We start from the raw sequence: 22,272 nt of genomic DNA on the forward strand, positions 1-22,272 counted from the left end.
CATTATTAGCATTTAATTTTTTAAATTTCTAATCATATTAAAATAAATTTTTATTTTTAATAGCATCTCATATAGATTGAGAATACAATAATAATAATAAAAAACTTTCTCACTTCTTTTTCTAAACAAAATCTTGTTTGAAAAGGGTTTGCGAAAATTATTTATTTATTTATTTATTTTTCACATCTATACATGTATACAATATATAAAAGTACAAATAATGTAAACTATTTTGTGGACAAATATATCCTTATCTTTTGATAGAATATCAAAATTTGTAAAAAATAAAATAAATGAAATGATATTATAAAATGTTAAATAAAATGTACATCCTTAAATAAAATATAAAAAATTTCATTGATATCTTCCAAAATTATTGTAAGTGTCTAACTAATATCATTTAGATAAATAATAATATAATTTTCAAAAGATAAAAATCTGAAATGAAATTGTAAACCTAAAAGTATCCTCTAAAGAATAAATTTTAAATTCATTTAAAATTTATAAAACTCATCAATTAATTGACAAATAAACAAAAAATAATAATAACTAAAAGTTAGGTATCAAAATATAATTTAATTAGAGAATTAGTGTGATAGTATAACTTATATTTTCTTTTAAAGATTTTTTATGTCACTATACTTGTAAAATGTCATAATAGTATCACATAACGAAATTTTTATTTTTATAATTTTAAATATCACAGTAAATTTTATAATTAACTTTTAATATTTATAAATTTGATTATGATAATATATCGCTAACTTATTTTAAAAATATATTAAAAATTATAAAATATTTTACACATGTTTTCTATTTTCAAAAACACACAAAAATGTAAAACACAGAGCACGACCAATCGATTCCTCGCCCGTCCAATACAAGTCGTCGGTCAGGTCAGTTTTTCATCGGGCAGTCGCACGATTAGTCGTCTCTTGTTCCTGATTGCAAACTCGTTCTTTGGGTTCGATCGCCCACCGAAATTAGGGTTGCAAACGTCTGAACACACGCATCTCTTCTTTCTTTCGTAATCTGCAAGTCGTACCTATGGACGGAGCACCGGCTGCCGGCGGTGGGGCCGCAGGCGGCGGAGGTGGCGGTCCAGCCCCGTTTCTTCTGAAGACGTACGACATGGTGGACGATTCATCGACGGAAGATATCGTGTCGTGGAGTTCGAACAAGAACAGCTTCGTGGTGTGGAACCCCCCGGAATTCTCGCGCCTTCTCCTCCCCACCTACTTCAAGCACAACAACTTCTCCAGCTTCATCAGGCAGCTCAATACCTATGTGAGTCCTCGAGAAACGAAACGATTTCTTTTGCGAATTTTGTTTCTCGTATTCAACGGCTTTTCTTGTTTTTGATTTTAAATCTGGAGGTTAGGTTGGTTAGTTTGTGTTTGATAATTAAATCGTTGGTCTTGATTAATATTAGTGTTTTGGATGGGAAAGGAGATATGAACTGTATAGCATGCCGTTCATATGTTTGGTTGGGCCGAATCATTGGAAACCCCGAGGGCAAAAATATTTTCCAACTTTTCAGTAGATTATATATAGATGAGATACTGCGGATGAAACCGGTTGAATGGAACAAGGCTTCAAAAGTAGCGGATTGGCATGCTATAGAGTTTCGAAAATGGCTTATATTCATCCAAATGGGCCAATGCATTGGCTCCTGAAAATGGTTATACAAGTATTCCAGATTATACAGCCCAACTTTATAATTGCACACTCTCATCTGTTGTTTTTTCTTTTTCCCTTTATCTTCACTTGCCTTTGAGTGTTCTGAATTTTTTAAATTCTAATACAAGGGGAGATGATAGGCTTCAGATTGGGGATTGTTGAGTTCGTTTTCTTCAAAGTATTTCTTCATTCATCTAACAAAATCTCTGAATTCTAGTTCATTTCATTTGGATAAAGTTGTCTGGAAGGCAAAAGTTTCTTTTAAGATTCGAGCTTTTATTTGGACTTTGGTTATTAATAGGATTAATTCGAATGGATTGCTTCAGACTAGTGGACTTCATAAGGTTCTCAGGCTAGATGTATGTGTGATGTGCTGTAAGGAGAATAAAACCAATTGTCATTTATTTCTGCATTGTGGGATGGTGAGGACTTTGTGAAAATCTGTTCTCTTGTTTATGCAAGGTTTATGTGGGTCTGCAGTCTGTTCATGAAAAGGATAGAAGGAGGATATATTTTTGGTTGTGTAGTTTTTGCTACTTGGTGGACACTGACTTGAAAGGAATGCTAGAATTTTTATAAAGACAAGAAGACTCCTCTGAACTTTATTTGGTAGAAAAGTTACTTTGGGCTCATTCTTTTTGAAATTTTTGAGGCTCTCTCACTGTCTGATATCCACAGGGAGTGGAAGGCAGTGTTGTTATAACTCTTTGAATTTCTTTGCTTTCGGGTTTTGTGCTTTTGCTTCCTTTTTTTTTTTTTTTTTTTCAAGACGATGCCTCATCCCCTTTTGTCATGCTCCCACATCAGATGTCTAGTAGGGAGATTTTGGACTTATAAGGAGGGTTTGGGCTCCAATTATGCGCGGAGCCTTTTATATGATAAACTCATAAGGTAAGTGGATCAAAGTGGACAATAAGTCATTGGAGTTGGGGCCAAGACTATTGCAATTGGTATAAGAGCCACCTTGGGGGTACCATCATGTGAGTGGATCCTACACAGAGGTGTAAGCCACTTTGACGAGGATGTCAGAGATCAGACGGGAGAGCCTGTTGAGGTCCCACATTGGATGCGTACTAGGGAAATCAATTTGACGAAGATGTTAGAGATCATACATCAGAGCTTGTCACGATCCCATATCGGATGTGTACTGGGAAAATCTTGGGCATATAAGGAGGATTTGGGCTCCAACTATGCGAGGCGCCTTTTATAGGACAAACTTGTGAGCCCAATGGGTGAAAGTAGACAATACCTAACCATAGTTGGGCCTAAGACTGTTACACCCTTCTATGTAATGTCTCTTGTTATTGATTCAATGAAAAAAAAATATTTTATTATTTATAATCCTCCTTGGACTGATAAAGTGACTATACCGGCATGTTATTGGTATTCATGGCGAGCACTGGTCATGGGCTGAAATTCATTTATGTGATCATAGTGATAAAACACTGTTTTAAAATTGATCCTTGATAAAATGATGATCCACTTAATTGCATGTGTTTGGTGCACTTGTAAATAGGGCTGCAAACAAGCTGAGCTTGAACATGTTCATAGTTGGTTTAGTAGACTAAAAGCTCAGCTCGGGCTTGGATCATATCGAGCTAAAAAATTTGGGCTCGAGCTTGTCTTGAAAAATAAATTACAGCCTTGGGCTTGGTTCATTTCAACTTCCCAAGAGCAAGCTGGTTTTACTGAAGTAGATAAAGGCAATGGCTGCTGCCCACCAACAAGGCCGTTTAACCGGGCGAGGTGGCATTTTATAAGGAACAATGGGCTCTCAAAGCTTGGATGAAGCCAATGTGGGACAAATGCAAGGGACCTTGAATTCTTTTCTTTTGTTTGTTCTCTTCTTCTTTCGATTGTTCACAAATTTCTCAACAACCAAACGGGGACAAATGCCAAATATCTATATAAAATAAAAAATAGTACCTCCAGGAGCTTCGTAGCATAATTTGATTATGCCATTGCCCATCGGAGAGAAAGATCACCTCCTTGGTCGATCTAATGTTGAGAATTGACTTTCCTAGAACTTTAATGGCCAGCAAAAATTCATCGCAGCAAAGAAGAGTCACATACACTTCTTTTATTTTTTGAGATGCCAAAACTCCTAATGGTTCAAAATATCCAAACAATATGTCCAAAATCAATACTAAAAGCGTATTGCATAGGTTGGAAGGTTTCATTGTAATTAAAGGTTGGATTGGGGATATTTTTCTTCAAAAAATTCTTGGATTTTGGGTCCAAATTTTCTTGAGAAAAGGAGTGATTGAATGAGCTTCATTGGCGACATAAACACTTTGTCAGTATGTGTAGTGTGTCAAGGGGTTTGGGCCGGCAAACCCTTTAGTGCGAAATGGGTCTGACAGTTGTGTTTGGAAGATGGAACTAGATTGCTGGAGTGAAGGGTTTGGCTGGTGAGGACGCAATATTGTCGGAGGCCTTTGAGCTCATTTGTGGACACAAGCACAAGTCTTGCACAGTGCTCCATGGCTGCACCAGAGTGCTGCATTGTGAAGAAATTTGATCCTTGTTCTCCCTTGTCCCTCATCGTTTGGGAAAGAAGGAAATTCCCTGCATCATGTTTATAAATGACTTTCATCCTCTTATTTAAAAAATGGTTTAAATGTTAACAACTTATTTAAAGAAATCCATCCTAAAGTTTTATTTAAGCTTACTACATGTTTTAATGGCTAAACCTAATGGCTCTAATTTGAGCTTATTCTCAAGACTAATCGGGTTTTTAACCGAGTTGCTCATTATCCAAAACGAGCGGAGCCCATCTGTGGTCAAGCTCAGATCATTTATTAAACAAGCTTGAAAATTGGGCTTGAGAATCCCTCATTTATATAATAAATGAGCCCAAACGAGCTCTTATTAAGCTGAGCTCTCAAGCCACTCATGATCGGCTTGGTTCATGAAGCCTTATTGAGGCAATACAAATGGGCCTTGCACTATTGATTGGGATGGGGGTGGGAGGGGTAAGGAAAGGAGGATGGACTACTTGTGTTGTGTAGCATAGGTCCAATGGGCCGCCAATAGACTGGAACAAAAAGGAATGTTAAATAGGCAGTAACTTGTGCATCGAGAATTTTGAAGAGACCCCAAGCCAGAAAGTTCATTGCAAGCTGAAGACCCTCCACATCATTTTGAATTGGTGGATGAATTGGATACATCCTGTGGCATCCAACACTTCTATGAGATATTGAACTCCACAAAGAAAACAAACTATCTTGTAGATAAATGGGTGTTAGAAAAACCCTCCTAAATAATAAATGGTTTTGTGATTGCCATCATTTGTAATCAATGAGATGAGGCAACCAACTTTACTGATTGAGAATTGCTTCTTAGTTTCTGAATGTGATTGGTGTAGTGTAGGGATTTCAAGTAATCTCAAAATAAAGGTTGAGTTTCTCCTTTATTTTTCATCTTGTTATGTTATTTATTTATTATTTTTTAAACAAATGAAGTCACTCTTTAATCTTTGGAGGAGGTTGGTTTAATATAAAAGTTTCATGAGATTACAAACTGAACATAGAAAACAAACTATCTTGTAGTAGATAAATAGGTGCAATGAATGGTTTTGTGATTAGCATAAGGTGTGACCGATGAGATGGTGTGGCCAACTTTACACATTTAGAACTCCTTAGTTTCAAATGTGTTTGGTGTAGGAAATATCAAGTTGAAGGTGGAGTTTTTATTTATTTATTTATTATTATTATTATTCTTATTCTTATTATTATTATTATTATTTTATTTTTTTTTTCAGACAAATGGAGTTAATGTCTAATCTTAGGTGGAGGTGGAGGTTGCTTTAGCATAAAGGCTTCAAGAAAATTTTGGGCTATCTAGAGCCATTGCTAGATTTTGTTTAGATCAACACAAAGGTTTCAATCTATTTTTCCATGAGCTAAGCTTAGAAGTGTAGGACTTGGGAGTTGTGCTTCAGTTTTTGACATTTTCTTTGGAATTACATTGAAGTTTTTTTTGCATGTTTTCTACTTTGGTTTTTCTTAGTTAGCTTCACCAATTAAGCTTCAAAATTGTGGTGTTTCTTATATGCTTTAGAACACATTTTCTCAGCTAGCGCTAACCAAAAGAATGGGTTGGAGGATTTATACATGTTCTTAGAAGCATAGAAATGAAGACGGAAATGACAAAATTTAAAATTATAGACACAATACAATACAAATTGAAAAAATCGTTTATCTATAAAGGTATTTCCCCTTAGAAACTAATAGGGAAGTGGTCATGGCATTTTCCCTTAGAAGAAAATTACCTTTGACATAAGGTGATCAAAAGTAAATTGGTTTGTAGGAGAATGGGCACATTGGGGTTATTGGTCGTGGCATTTTCCCTTAGAAGAAAATTCTCTTTGGCATAAGGTGATCAAAAGTAAACTGGTTTGTAGGAGAATGGGCACATTGGAGTTACCCATGGAAGCCTTAGAAATTCATTTCACAAATTTCATGCCCCATCTATCAAATATAATGTGAAGAATGGTTCTCGGGTTTGTTTTCGGGAGGATTTATAGGTAGGGAAGCAACTTTTTTCATTTTCCTTTTTTTTTTTTTGCCTTACAACCATCGATAATGCAACTCTCTCCATATTCTTGGTTCTTGATGGAGATTATATTTCTTGGGACTTTCACTTTCATAGAAACTTTAATGATAGGAAGGTTGGGGAACTTCCTTTGTGTTTAATTTCTTGATTTATTTTTGGCTTTCTTCCATAAGGAGGGAGTACTAACTGATGAGAGGATTGGGCAAATAGTGACTGATGAGGGGATGAATGGCAGAAGAGGTAACTTATGTTTTTAGAAATTTGTTCATTGAGGATGATTTAGAAAGGCCGATGATATAGGGGTTGGAGTGGAGTGGAGTCCTATTTCATATATTCAGATGCCTTGTGTTGATTGGAGGCCCACAGCGGACCTGTGATGTACATCTACCATCCCATACCCTTTCTGCCTCTCCTAGGATTCGAACTTGAGACCTCCAACATAGAAGCCTCAAGCTGAACCTCTGGAATTTCTCCTGGAAGACTATATTCAGATGTCTTGGTTGGGGAGGCCTTTTGAGAAGGAGGAGGGTTAGGGCGGGAGTATTTAGTCTTTGGACGTAGGAGGCTCTTGGGCTAGATGGGTTTAATATAGATGTTTTTTAGGAGTGTTGGGATGTCATAAGGGGAGATTTATTGAAGTTTTTTTTATGAGTTTCATGGTAATGATAAATTGGGAAGAGTGTGAATTCTATCTTCATCTTACTAGTGCATAAGAATAGGCTGATTAAGGCTTCGTATTTTCATCCTATTAGTTTAATATCTATTATGTATAAGATCATAGCTAAGGTGCTCGCTAATAGGTTGAGTTCTCTCCTTATTCATACCATTTCTCTTTCTCAAAGTGCTTTTGCGGGAGGAAGGCAGATCGTGGATACTGTCTCGGCTGCTAATGAGGTAGGGATGTTCATTATAGGAAGAAGAGTGAGGTTGTGGTTAAATTAGAATTGAGAAGGCTTGTGATAGAGTTGGGATTTTTTGGATAGGGTGATTAGGAGGAAAGGCTCTGGAGTTAGGTTGAGGAGTTGGATTAGGAGATGCCTCTCTGATGCTTATTGTTCTAAATAGGCAGCCTAAAAATTGGTTTACTTCTTGGGAGTTAGGTGAGGGTATCCGCAATCACCCTTTCTTTTGTCCTTGCGGTAGTTGTGTTCAGTGGAAAGGTAGGGCTGTAGAAAGGGGTTGTAAGAGTTATTTAGGTGGGTAAGGAGGAGGTTGAATTGTCTCATTTTCGAGAGGCTCTGGGTTTAGAGTTAATGTGGGGTAGAGTGAATTAATGTTAGTCCTGAGAGGGTCCTGGTAATTAGGTGTCTGCAAACACTTCCTTGTTGGCTAAATGTTTGTGGAGGTTTCCTTTGGAGGTAAATTCTCTTTGGCACATAATAATAAAAAGTAAATCTGGCCTACAGCAATGGCTGAGATGCTAGTTGGGGTGTTACTTATAAGGAGTCCTTGAAGGTTCATCTCTCAGGTTTATCCTTTTTTTCTTCCTCCGAAAAAATTCCAATTAGGGAGAGGTAATCTTACTAGGCTTTGGGAGGATGTTTAGGTGGGTGGGAGAACACTACCTTATTCCCTTGCTTGGTTATGTTGCCTTTTTTCCCCAAAGAGTCCTTGGAGGTTCATTTCTTAGTCTTATTGTTCTTTTCTTCCTCTGAAAAAATTTCAATTGGGGTGAGGTAATTGTATTAGGCTTTGTGAAGATGTTTGGGTGGGTGGTGGGCACTATCTTTCCTTTGCTTGGTTATGTGGCCTTTCTTCCCATGATTGTGAGGGGGATTCCTTTTCTTGAGATTTCCATTTTTGCTCATCTTACATCAATCACAGTAAGATGAGAAAAGGAAATATTTACAAGAGTAATCCCCTCGAATAATTCAAACATCTAACACTACCACAACTCCATTGGAGAAATGAGCAAAGAAGATAGCTCCTCCACCTCTTTGTCATCTAAATCCCTTCAAAAATGGAAATCTCAAGAAAAGGAATCCCTCTCAAGAATGAAAGGAATCCTTCAATTGGGGTGGGCACTCATCTTACAGTGATTGATGTGATCTTTCCTCTAACAGTGTGTGAGGCCAAAATTCCTTCTAAGATAAATGCTTTTGTTTGGCTAGTGGTCCTTAAAAGAGTTAACACCAACAGTCTGCTGCAGAATAGGAGGCTCTCTAAAGTTCTGTTACTGGATGTGCGTCTCATGTTTGGGAATAGTGCAGAGGGTGTGCCTCACTTGTTTATTTATTGTTCTTTTGTTTCGAACTTGTAGGATGCTCTCTTTGGGGTGCTTGGAGAATTTAGGGTCTGTCCAAATTCAGTAGAAGATCTGTATACAATTTCTTTTGCTTGTTTTGGAAAGGGTAAGGATGCCAAAAGGTTGTGAAGATGTGTTATGTTGCGGGGAATTTTCCTGGAAAGAAATGCTATAATTTTTGCACAGAAAAGGTTATCAGTGGAATTTATTTGGGACGGGATTTGATACTTGGCTTCTCTTTGGGCTTATAGTGCAGGATGTTTTAAGAGTTGCTGTTTTCAAGACATCAGAAACCGGAGTGCTTTATTAAGATGATGTAGTTTTGTTTTCTTTGTTCTTTTGTTGGAGGACTACTATCTTTCTATATTTTTCTTCTACTGCTTTTTAATATATATATATATATATATTTTCATAAAAAGGATAAAAAAAACAACAGCTGTTTTGTAATCAAGTTATACATTGGGAAGAGCAAAGCATGGTGTAGAATATCAGTCAACTTGAAAAAAGGTTGTCCAATTTTTATTCCTTTGCTCTGGGTACAATCTTGTGTGTAGGGCATATTCTGTTTCTTTTCCTTTAAATTTTGTGCTGAAATTAAATTGTTATGATGGTGTATGTTGTTGCCTTTGTGGTCAAGATATTCTGATATCCATGATTTGGATACTTGTTGGCAGAGGACTCGTATCCACTTATGTTTGCCTGTAGCATGCATTTCTTGGATGTTTTCTCCAAAGCCCAGCTGGCCATTTGTAGAAGGGTCCACCACTACTCTCACTGCCAAACCATGCAAATGAGCATGCGTATGATGCCTTTGTTGTTTATGTGCTCATTACAAGAGTCATATGATTATTCATTATTTTGACATATATGATGAATTAATATTTTATAGATTTTTTAAAAAAATATTTTTTAATGCAACCATTGTTGCAAACCCTAGTCGGAGAGGGTTTCTGGACTCCTATCTTATCTTGTGTGTGCCTTTACCTATAGAAACATGTTAGTTAGATATGTTGATGTATGTGCAAAATACATTTGGGTCCCTTAATGTTTATATGAGTTGCCACCTTGATGGAGGTAAGACTTTGAACATCACTTTTTCCGTAGACCTTTGAAATGGCTTGGGAGGCATTTTTTTGGATGTTGCATCATTTTCTGTTGAGTTTTGATTAAAATGAATGACCTAACTTGAAGATAGGTCTCTCCCTCTATTTATAATACAAATTAAATACATTCTAATGACAATAATACCCTTACTAACTCTCACTAATTAACATACTAACACACTTATAATAATAATACTAAAAGACATAAATAACCTCTCACACTCCCCCTCAAGTTGGAGCATAAATGTCATATGCTCCTAGCTTGTTACAAATAAATTTAACACGAGCACCCTCCAACGCTTTGGTAAACAAATCAGCAAGCTGCATATTAGACTTCAAATAAGCAGTAATAATGAGCTTTTGCACAAGTTTCTCCTTGAACAAAGTGGCAATCAAACTTCGTCCGCTCTTGAAAGATTGGGTTGGAGGCAATATGAAGAACAACTTGATTGTCACACATCAACTTCATAGGCTGAGAATGAGAAATACCTTATTCTTCCAACATGTTCTTCATTGAGACAAGTTCACAACTAGTGTGAGCCATAACTCTATTTTTTGATTCAGTACTTGTCCTAACTACCACAATTTGTTTCTTATTCTTCCAAGAAACCAAATTACCACCAATTAAGATACCGTACCCAGTTGTGGATCTCTAGTCGGAAGGCAACCCAGCCCAATCTACATTTGTATATCTATGGATATAAGTGTGACCCTGATCACGATATAAAAGACCTCTCTCAGGTGCACCTTTGAGATATCTGAAGATGCCAATTACTACATCCTAATGACTTGTCCTTGAAGAATCTTGAAATTGACTCAGAAAACTTGTTGCAAAAGATATATCCGGCCGAGTGACTGAGATAACTCAACTTTCCAACAAGTCTTCGATATTGTCCAAGATTAGGTAGCAAATGACCCATTTTCGACACTAACTTTCTGTTAGGATCCATGTGTGTAACAACTAGTTTAGATCCCAACAATCTAGTTTCATCCAACAGATCAAGAACATACTTCTTTTGTGACAAAATAGTTCTGATATGAGATCTACATTCTTCTATACACAAGAAGTATTTCAACAGTCCCAAATCTTTGGTTTGAAACTTAGTACGTAGAAAAAGTTTGAGGCTCTTAATGCCTTTATCATCATCACTTGTACTAACAATATCATCCACATAAAAAACAAGAAGGATCCTACCTGATAAAGTATGAGGATAAAATATGGAATGATCCATTGCGTACCGTTGAAGACCAAACTCAAGTACTACAACACTGAAATGACCAAGCCATGCTCTAGGAGACTGTTTTAAACTGCATAGAGCCTTCTTAAGTTGACACACTAAGCTTGACCCCCTCTAAGCAACAAACCGAGGTGGTTGCTCCATATAAACCTCCTTCTTGAGGTCACCATGCAAGAAGACATTCTTCACATCTAATTGATGCAGAGGCCAGTGACAAGTAGTAGCCAAGGAGATGAACAAGCGTATTGATGTAAGTTGGGCAACCAGAGAAAAAGTATCAGAATAATCCAAACCATACACCTAAGCATATCCCTTAGGAACAAGATGGGCCTTTAGACGAGCCACAAAATCATTAGTATTGACTTTCACATTGTAGACCCAAACAACAAACCACAAACTTGCTTGGAGGAAGAGGTACCAAGTCCCAAGTGTCATTGTCATGTAAAGCATTCATCTCTTCAACCATCGCATTCCTCCACCTAGAATGGGCTAAGGTTTTCGAAATAGATTTAGGAAGGGTAGTAAAAGATAGAACAGTAAACAAAAATAATAATAGGAGGGTGCTAAGGAGTCATAATAAACATAGTTGCAAATTGGATGTTGTGTACATGTGCATTTACCTTTCCGAATAGCAATAGGAGGATCAACATCATTGGGAGTGTTATCATTAGACGAGGAAACCAAAGGTGTGGTAGTTGAAGGTAGGGGGGACTCTCTTCCTTGGAGTCGCTGTTGTGAATACACCTGCAAATTAGGATGATGTAGACGATGAGAAGGTACATGGAGACTCAAATGGTTGGTTGGGCAAGGATAGCAAAGTAGAATTAGGAATATTAGGCAAAGGAAGAGACTTATTGAGCTTTAAAGTACTAAAGGATTGGGTGTAGTAAGATGTATATTCAAAGAAGGTAACATCGGCAAAAACAAAGAATTGGTACAGCATAGGACTATAACAATGATATCCATTTTGAGTATATGAATCGTCCAGAAAGACACATTTTATAGCACGAGGATCCAACTTATCCACCCCAGGACTCCGTTGACGAACAAAGGACACACCCAAATATACGAGGAGGGAGAGAAAATAAAGGTGAATTAGGAAAGAGAATGGAGTAGGGAATTTTACCACCAAGAATAGAGGATGGCATCCTGTTGATAAGATAACAAGTAGTAAGTACAACATCACTCCAAAATACTTTAGGTACATGCATTTGATAAAGTAAGGTGTGAGAGATTTCAAGAATATGTCTATTTTTCCTCTCTGCAACCTCATTTTGTTGAGTAGTGTGGGCACAAGATGATTGATGGACAATACCAAACTAAGTCATATAAGCAGTGAATTGTACACTGAAATCCTCTTTAGCATTATCACTTCGAAGTATTCGAATTGGCAAACCAAATTGAGTCTTATTTTGGAACAAAAGGTGCAAAATACATGAAATAACTCGGAACGATCTTTTATCAAATATAACCAAGTTATTCTTAAATAATCATCCGCAAAGGTTACAAAGTACCAGAAACCGAACTTGGACACAACTCTACTAGGACCTCAAACATCATAATGAACTAACGTAAAAGGGTTTGCAGCCTGTTTATTGACTTGGGAAGCGAAAGGGACACGATGGTGCTTTCCCAACTAACAAGACTCACAATCAAGATTAGACACAGAACTCAAACTAGGAACAAGACATTTTAGCTTTTCTGGTGAAGGATGACCAAGATAACAGTGAATTTGGAAAGGTGTGGTAGTTGCAGTGCATGCCATAGAAGGAGATAGAGGCTTGAAGTGATAAAGTCCACTAGCTTCAGGGCCTCTGCCAATCATCTTCCTTGTCTTCAAATCTTGAATAACTACAGAATAAAGGAAGAATTTCATTGAACAATTCAAGGATTTGGTAATTAGTCTAACAAACAAAAAATTGAAACGAAATTTGGGAATATACAAAAGTGAAGGAAGAGAAATAGAAGAAGTAGGATTTACAGTTCCAATTCCCTTGACTACAACGGTGGATCCACCGGAAGAGTAACACAAGGTAAATTTGCAGGATATTAAAGAGTGGTGAAAAAACTAGGTATAGCTGTGATATGGTCAGTGGCAGCGGAATCTATGACCCAAGGACTAGGATGAGAAGTACTGGATGACAGGCATATTGTGGAATTACCTGTTTGGACAAGAGATGCAATGGGTAGAGAAGCTTGTTGCGATGCTTGATACTATTGGAACATGCTTGATACTATTGGAACTTGGAATACTCTTCCTTTGGCATAGATACAGTACGTTGCCTCCCACTTTGCCTCAAACGTGAGGAGTCGATGGTGGCTGCATTGGCTGCCCCTAAAGGTGTGAGGTTGATGGTGGCTGCATTGGCAACACGTGAAGGTCTGCTATGAAGATCCTAACATTGCTTAATAGTATGATTACTTTATCCACAATGAGTGCACTTGCGAGGAGTACCTCTATCTCATCCGTCTCTACCACCGCTAGTCAAACTTCCTTGATAACTTTTGCGGTTGTTTGGTAGAGAACTAGAATCACCCTGTGTAGCAAAGATTGTCCTCTCAGAGCCAGATGCAAGAGTAGGAGAATGCATGCTAAAGGAAGCATGAGGGACATGAGAATAAACATCGGCAAATTATTGCAGCGTGGCACTACTGAGTATCTAGGATTGGACTGCCTCAAACTTGGGTCTCAAGCCTCCTAGAACATGAAGGACCGTTATTTGCTCCCTCTGCCTCTATATCTCATGAATGTCAACAGTTATAAGTTGCACGACGTTAAGCTCCTCATAAATATGCTTCGTCTCTCCAAAATGATCAGCAATACTCCTATCTCCTTGTTGTAACTAAAAGTACTTGTGGGATAAATTATACATATGTGTAATGTTACTAGAGTGTAGAAGCTTGACATTATCCCAAATCTCCTTGCATGTATCTATATGCATGCATATACGTGCTATCTATGGCTCCATCGAATTTCATGAGAGGAAAACAATCAAGAAATCCTCTTAAGCCCACACTTCTTTTCTCTTCTCATAAGAAGGATCGGATTAGAGCAAGTGGTCATATTTTCCTAATCCTGCTAAATAAACCCGAACATATTTAGATCATTGAACATATTTCTTTGCATCCAACTTTTGAGTCATTATCTGTGGCAACGATATAGGAAACAAATTTTTGGGATTCATAAATTCCATTCCAACACTCACAAATCAGTAGCCACACCAATGTCAAACAAGAACAGTTGAAACTAATTGGGACAGTCACAAACTATGTGAAGCACTGACACGACCACGGGCGAGGTGAATGACTTACCGACAGATATAGCATTTGCCACAACCTCACAACTGAACATATGAACACTGCTACTGCTCCAAAAAAACTCACAAAGAAGCCTTCACAAACTCCGAATAGAGACTAACGGAGTACTGTGAGTGCAGGGCTGAAGAAGGTTGGATTTTTGAGCGAAAAACAGGCTCAACAACTTGATAATATTGTCTAGAGAAGGAATTAGAACATGGCAGAGGGAAAAAAAAAAAAAAAGGTGGCTGGAAACTCATTCACATGCTGGCACGTGGAGTCGGCACTGCCAGCATTTGGCCTATGTGTGGCGGTGTGTGGGAGCTCCCCCAGCAATGGGGTTTTGTGGGGTTAGGCTTCAGAGGGTTCTGTGTTTGGTTATATGGTTGGTTTTGTGAAATAATGAGGGGTGGGGGTGGATCTGAGAAGGACAGCTGTGGGAATAGCTTTTCCGGCGACGGCTGAGAAGAATAGTGTTTAGGCTGGATCACTCTCTGATTACATGTTGAGATTTTGATTAAAATGAATGACCTAACTTGAAGATAGATCTTTCCCTCTATTTATAATACAGATTAAATACATTATAATGACAATAATACCCTTACTAACTCTCACTAATTAACATACTAACAGTTTTAATCAATAGTTGATTTGGTTCTACTGATTTAAACAATTTAGTCTGTTTTCCAAATAATGACAAATTTTGTCCTCTCGTAAGCATCTTTCATTTTTCGAATTTTTTTTCAAGATAATTTTTTCTAGATAGGAGTTTTGTTCCTTTAAAATATTTTTCCTTGTTAGTGTAAAGAATCTTGTAAATTTTTTTTTAAGGAGTGATGTAAAATAATGAAAAAGAAATTCAAGATGGAAGGGCAGAGTAGTAAAATAATGAGAAAAATTCAAAGATGAAAGAAGCAGCAAGAACGGTTTAGTTTTTGCCACAAAACGGCAATGCTGATGAAAGGATGGCATTGGTCATTGTTTGAAAACTCAAGGACTGAATTGATAGATATTTTAAACGACCAAATGACCACCACTGTTCTAGAATTGGAGAACTAAGTTGGCCAAATTAGGAAGCATATTGGTTTAGCCTATGCGTTATTTAAAGTGCATAAAAACTTTCACAAATAAAGACACATGCATCTATATTCAAGTTTGGGGTTTGTTGATGTTTAGACCTAGATTGTGTTATTAAGTATAGTTGTGGACCAACACTGTACAGTCTCTTAACACACTCAGCATGTGCAGCCCAAACACACGATGAGGTAAACAAACAGTGAATACATCCTTTGTTTAAGTAGGATAGTTCAACTCATAAGCGATAAATGTGAGCAACAACAGTTGCACCTAGGATCTCCCGGCAGCCATGACTTTATGCCATGTTAGAGTCACCATTTGATATAAAATTCTAAGTGCTCAAGCTGTCAGATTGGGGATATAGATGAAATTGCATTGGTTGTATTCATGGTCTTGTTGAAGTAATGACAGGTGATTATTGTGTGTGTAATATTTGACAGAAAATAAACTTTATTAGAGACAGCAAGGAGAAGAAATAAAAAAAGACAAGAGTTCTCAAATATAAAGAGAGAAAAAAAAACAATCCGCTCAATAATGGCACCTGGTAGTGGCTAAAATCCTTAAAATAATAGCCCTTCAAAAAACCAGCACTATAAGCCCAAAGAGATGCCAAATACTGCACCCTGTCCCAAAGTAAATCTAAAGATCTCTTTCTAGAAAATAATATAGATTATTATTAACCATATTAAGTCTTGCGGTTCAAGCCAACACTTCCAGCATACTATATATCAGAATTTACATCGATGTCTGTGCTTGCTGATCATTTGTTGTGTTTCATTCCACCCTGCCGAATCTTGCTGAAACCATGTTGAGTAACCTACAGACCTTCAAATTAAATGAGGGTCAACCCAGCTGAACTTGTTAGACCTCATGCTTGATACAGTACTAGAAGTATTATGGCAATTTATGAAAAAGAATATTAATGTTTGTCAATTATGGGAAGCTAAGGGGTCGTTTGGTGTCACTATCAAAAATTAGAGAAACGAAAACCAAAAACCAGAAACAAAAACTAAAAACTAGAAACCAGTAAACTGTTTGGTTAACATTTATGAAACTAACAACATTTATAAAATTAATACAAATTAAAAACTTAATTAAAAAAATTGCTCATTTTCGTCTTTAAATCAAAATATTATAAAAATATAATTAAAATAATAAATTTACAAATAATACACATTAAAAAAAAATGCTGTAATAAAAAGAAAATTTATTATAATTATTTTACTTAATTGTTTTACTTTCAAAGATTACTTTACAATAAAAATTTTATTAGACATGACAATTGAAAAATAGTAAGAGTATTTTGTAATTGACTTTATTATTATTTTTGAAAATTTATGTATATTTTTATTTTAATTATATTTAAATTTATATGATCATTTAACTTTGATTTTAATTAAGAGTATATAAAATGAATAATTTAATCCAAAAAAACTATTTCTGGATATTAAAATTTTTGCCAATAGGTTGCAAAAATAACTGAAAACCATAGTCTGGTTTTCAGTTTTTTGGCAAATAGTTGAAAACCAGCAACAAAAACTAAAAATTGATAATAGAAATAGATGCATTTTTATGATCTATTTTTTCATTGTAGAGAAACAGAAACAGAAAACAAGAAACAACAATGATGCCGAATAAACCCTAAACTAACCTAATTGTTGTCAATCAGATGGAATTTCAGTAAGTATAACAAAATATGAATAAATTGTGAGTTGCAGGTCCATGGTACATTTATGCCAAGCTATATTTACATTGAAAAATTTACTGTGCTGATTATGTTGTTTTGTGTATTTTTTTCTGGAAAAATAATCTAATTGAGTAGATTTGTATATACACTGGTGGCAGGGGTTTCGGAAAATAGATCCTGAGAGGTGGGAATTTGCTAATGAAGACTTTGTAAAGGATCAAAAGCACCTTCTTAAGAATATCCATCGTAGAAAACCTATTCACAGCCACAGCCAGAGTCACCCTCAAGGTTCTTTGGTTGATCCTGAAAGAGCAGCATTTGATGAAGAAATAGAGAGACTTTCACGTGAGAAAAATTTGCTGGAGACAGATTTTTCGAGATTTAAACAGCAGCAATCTGCGGCAAAGCTTCAATTGGAAGATCTTATGCAGCGGGTGCTTGGTATGGAGCAAAGGCAGGATAATTTGCTTTCTTTCTTAGAGAAGGCCGTTCAGAACCCTACCTTTGTTGAACATCTAGCCCAGAAAATCGAATCTATGGATTTCTCAGCATATAATAAGAAAAGGCGACTACCTCAACTTGATCACTCTCAACCAGTTGTGGAAAATAGCTTCGTAGATGAGCATAGCTGTTGCAGACCAGAGTTGGGGAATATTTCCCATCATGATTTCTCGAATAAGTTGAATTTGGAGTTGTCACCAGCTGTATCAGATGTGAACTTGGTTTCACATAGCACACAAAGTTCCAATGAAGAAGGTGGAAGTCCAGAGCGCAAAGGATCTGAAGGAGAACCAAAGGATGCACATGCAAGAACAGAGGGTGTTTTATTTGCACCTGAAATGTTAGAGCTTTCAGATACTGGTACATCTTTCAAATTTAAAATGGATTCATCATTGTCACGTAAAGTGGGAGCAAATGAGAGCACAAAACTGCATTCATTGCAGAAAAGTTTGACTGCTGCTGAAGAAGGTGATGGCCATATTTCCTGCCATTTGAACTTAACTCTTGCATCCTCTTCACTGCAAGCCAATGAGAGTTACTCGACGAGGACACTCCAACTGGATCAGGAAATTGGAAAATCAATCGGTTCAAAGTCTAATGGCAATGGTGAAGAAGCCAGTTTCCTAGATTTTGCAAGGAACAGAAAATTTTCTGGTAATGATGCTACTTTGTCTTCCTCGAGAGAGGCTCAGGATTATCCCCAAGGGCTTCCAGCAGCTCAGGTTCAAGTGAATGATGTATTCTGGGAACAATTCCTTACTGAAAGACCAGGATCGTCAGACACTGAAGAGGCAAGTTCTAATTTTAGGGCCAACTCATATGAGGATCAAGATGAAAGAAGGTCGGGCCAGGGAATGTCCAGAAACACAAAGAACATGGAGCAACTGACTCTTTGAGCACCAAAATTGCACTCAGAGCTAGCTAATGAGATTTTTGAAGGTTTGCGTTCTTTCCCTGGTCTAAAATGCAACGTGAGACTATTTATGGTAAAATTAGGTCCTGTGTACATGCATTAGTCGCTGGATGTTGCGAGTTGCTGCTCATGGTTAAATGGCTAACACTTTTGAAAGCCTGCATTAACCATTGTGACAAGGAGCCATTGTTAATTGTAATGTATCTGTAAAATATACCTCTTGCTTGGGTGTGCTGCAGGTTTTGAACTATAAAATACTTGGGCAACAAGTTCTGAATTTTAGTTAGTGTCTTGCGCCATATATTATGTAGATGTTTGATATAAGAATGAAATAAAATCAAATTTATCATTTGATTTAATCGCATTTATTATTCAAATTTTGATTCCATTCTTTTTCTATATTTAAACAACGTATCAGCCTATGTTTCTCTCCACTTTGTGCTTGTTGGAATAGGTTTTGTTTTTTCCTCCCCCACACCCCCTCTCTCCTTTTCTCACATACGATAGCAGCAGGCAATATCTTTTCTTTTTCTTGGTATCATTGTATCTTTGTCGCTTTTGAGAATGATGATTATATTTGATATTTTATGATTTCAAGATAAGGATTATAGCTAAATTAACATAATATTTTTTTTATTGTTAAAAGAAAACATATGTTATTTTAAAATTACAAATTTCATTTTTACATTTATTTTTTTTACTTCAAATGCATTTGATTTTTTGAATTAGTGTTCATGTTGAAAGGAGGAAGGGTTTATAGATATGTTTTGATCAAAACATGAAGGGTGGAAATTTATTTAGGTTTTTGTTTACTAAATATATAGGTTATAGATTAATAATCTTAAAAGTTTGCATTCCATTTTTATATCCCAATTGTCTATTTTCGTTACTTGGTGATGGCTTACAATTTTTTTGTTCTCATCTGTTCTTAGAACAGTAGCGTAGTCAATTTATTCCATCACAATTTTTGGAATATAGAATTTAATTTTTTATCGAAATAATAATAATTCATTTTTTGTTGGCATACATTCGGAACACAAATGTTAAATATATATACAATCAATCAATCAAATAGGATATTTAGTTGATGGATTCTCGATCCAAATCTATGGTCAAATAATGGAGGGATTAACTAGTGCTCAAATCCAAAACTCTTACTAGTAATCAACAAGTAAATGTATCAAAATCTCACAATAAATTATAATATTTATATTAGACAAAGGATGTGATGGTACATTTAAAATATAGGAATAGGATAAAATTAAGAAGAATAGAATCAAATTTATTACTTGATTTTATCAAATTTTCATTTCATTTTTTTTAATTCCTATTCTATTCACAAACCATATATGATGTGAGATTAAAGCTTTAATCAATAAAAAAAAAAAAAGTGCGCATGTTTGAGTCTGTAGCTTGGTTGTTTATGAGATTCCACATGTGTTGCCTAATGAGCACAATGATCATCTAACGAATTGACAACAATTGGGATACATTCAACACTCTATAGCGAAGATCTCACATTCAGGTGGGATTTTGAAACCTGATTATCACTCAGAAACATAATCAAAGCCATACTTTGAATCTCTCAACATGAATATCACTAATGCAAGATTGAATATTTTGCAATCAAAAGAACAAACTCATGTATATTAGGTTTCACTCCTTTTTTTTCTTATGAAGTAATATGAACCACTTTGTATGAGTATGGTTTTTTTTTTTTTTCATTCCCTATATTTTTTCTTATTAAGAAAAGGTTAAAGAGAAACAAAGATAGGGTTAGCGATTTGATAAATGCAGTAATTAAGGGTCTGTTTAAATGTGCAAAATATTTTTATTTTTTAGTCATAAATTTTAAAATTATTACAAATATATTATTTTTTTTTTCTAATTTTTTAAAAATTATATAAGGTAAATTTTGGAATCATGGATTATGGGACTTGAATTTAAATTTGTGTATATTTAAAAGAAATTTTATGCAACCATTACAAATTAAAGTTTATGATCCGAATATCATATTTTCATACACAAAGTAAGAGTTAAAAGTATATAAAAATATGAAAAAATATTTTTAGTTGTTTAATAATTGTTTAAAAAATTTAAAATAAAAAATAAAAATTGAGAATCTAGGTATACTCCCAAAAAGGGGGGAGGGGGGGGGGTGAATTGGGATTTTAAAATTTCTTTACTTCTTTGTATTACAAATTTGAGTTTTAACTTCAGCAAAATTTACTTTAAGTAATTAATCAACCTTCAACAATCACTTAAATAGTGTAATATTGATTAATCAATCAAGTTTAGTAAATGTTCAATCCAAATTCAATTCGTTGATGTTAAAGGCCAGCTATTAAATTCTGAGTATCAATTTAGAATTACTAGAAAAAAATCTCAGAATCTTTTGAATTAAAACTCAGATTTAATGAAATATAATTTCAGAGATTTGATTTTGTAAAACTTGCAACTTAAAATACCTTTCAGCTGTTGATATTCAAAATCAAAATTTTAATTGAATATATCAAATCAACCAACAACCAATATTATATAGTATGCTGATTTCAAATATGGATTAAAATCAAAAGTCTAGCAATTTCCAAAATTTAGCAAGAGTTAAAGATCATATATGCAGAGTAAATTCTTGCAGAAAATTAAAGAGAGTAGGGAGAAGAGCTGAAAACTAGATTTTTTACTAGGTTCGGCTAGCAGCCTACGTCCTTGCCCCAAGTAACTGCTGTGAGGATTTTCCTTTCTAACTTTCTTTATTAGGCAAAGTTACAACCTCCTTCTCAGGTGGAGACCCCTCTCTAACAAGAATACCCCTTCTTGCTAGGCAATGATCTAATACCCCTAAATCGTCAAAAACAATAACAAAAAAATAAATTTTGTGTCGTATAAGAAAACTCTCTATTAGAGCAGATTTGTACAATTTAAAGAACAATATACTTCAGCAATATAACAATATAAAGATTGAAGCTCAAGTAAATATCACCGTGGTTCTATCTTAGATTGAAAATCTCAGTGAAAGATTAAAAAACCGTGAGCTTTTATCAGCAAGAACACAGTAGGTACTTCATAAAAAATATTAGCAAGATAGCTTTGAGGAGTAGAAAGAATTTGCTTGAATGCTAATTGTTGTTGTGTTTAATTCTTGGGATTAGCATGTATTTATAGATATAAAAAGTAAATTTTTGTATTCCCCAAGTTACTTGCCCCAATTTTTTTCAAAGTTTGGGGGTCAAACAATCAAATTTTGGAAACTTTCCCTTACTATTTTAAAATATAAAATACGATAGTCAGTCGATTGTGACCTGAGGTTAGTCGCATGTTCCTTCTAAGTTCAGCGTATTTTTCAAACGAAGAATGAGGTCAGTCGCCTGTACCCGATGGGTCAGTTGCTTGTCTCGATTCTGTATGTTCATTTTTTAACAGCACAAAAATGTCAGTCACTTGATGATGTTTCATCAGTCATCTGTCCTGGTTCTATTTGCTCAATTTTATCAGCATAATTATGTCAGTCACCTGATGATAATGCATCAGTCGCCTATCCTTGCAACTTGTGTGCTTTCAAGAAATTTGTTTCCAAAACTCTTTAGCTTTTAAACTTGGAATATTGAAATGAGACATTAAAAAAATATTTTTCGTGGTTTTCAAAAACGGGTCTCTATGTCAATAATAATTCCTAAGAACTTCAAACATTTATATTGAAATTTGTGAAGTACTTACATGATATTTCTTAAAGACTATGACTTTCTAATCACTAAGTCTTCATGCATTGCTTCCATTCTTTATATTTGTCTTGACTTCTGGCTTCAATAGTCTTTAGCTTCATAAGATCTTCTAACTTTAAGTTCAAGCTTTCAAAAGACTTGTCAAGCACTTGATCTTAATCTAAAACACTTGAATCCTGAAACTTCACTTAACCAAATTTGTTAAGTTCCTTTGATTTGTTATCATCAAAACAAGATTCTAAACCTTGTTAG

General features: G+C 35.4%; 1 protein-coding gene across 1 annotated transcript; it reads left to right on the plus strand.

The window, feature by feature from the left end:
* Positions 1–802: 802 nt before the first annotated feature.
* Positions 803–18,657, plus strand: LOC131150244 (heat stress transcription factor A-5). The gene is made up of 2 exons (XM_058100852.1): positions 803–1,287; positions 17,043–18,657. Exons 1-2 carry the CDS (start codon positions 1,048–1,050, stop codon positions 18,279–18,281), a joined length of 1,479 nt encoding a protein of 492 aa, XP_057956835.1. The 5' UTR covers positions 803–1,047; the 3' UTR covers positions 18,282–18,657.
* The last annotated feature ends 3,615 nt before the right edge of the window (positions 18,658–22,272 follow it).

Source organism: Malania oleifera, chromosome 3 (genome assembly GCF_029873635.1).
Source record: "Malania oleifera isolate guangnan ecotype guangnan chromosome 3, ASM2987363v1, whole genome shotgun sequence".
In the NCBI taxonomy this organism is placed as follows: domain Eukaryota; kingdom Viridiplantae; phylum Streptophyta; class Magnoliopsida; order Santalales; family Ximeniaceae; genus Malania; species Malania oleifera.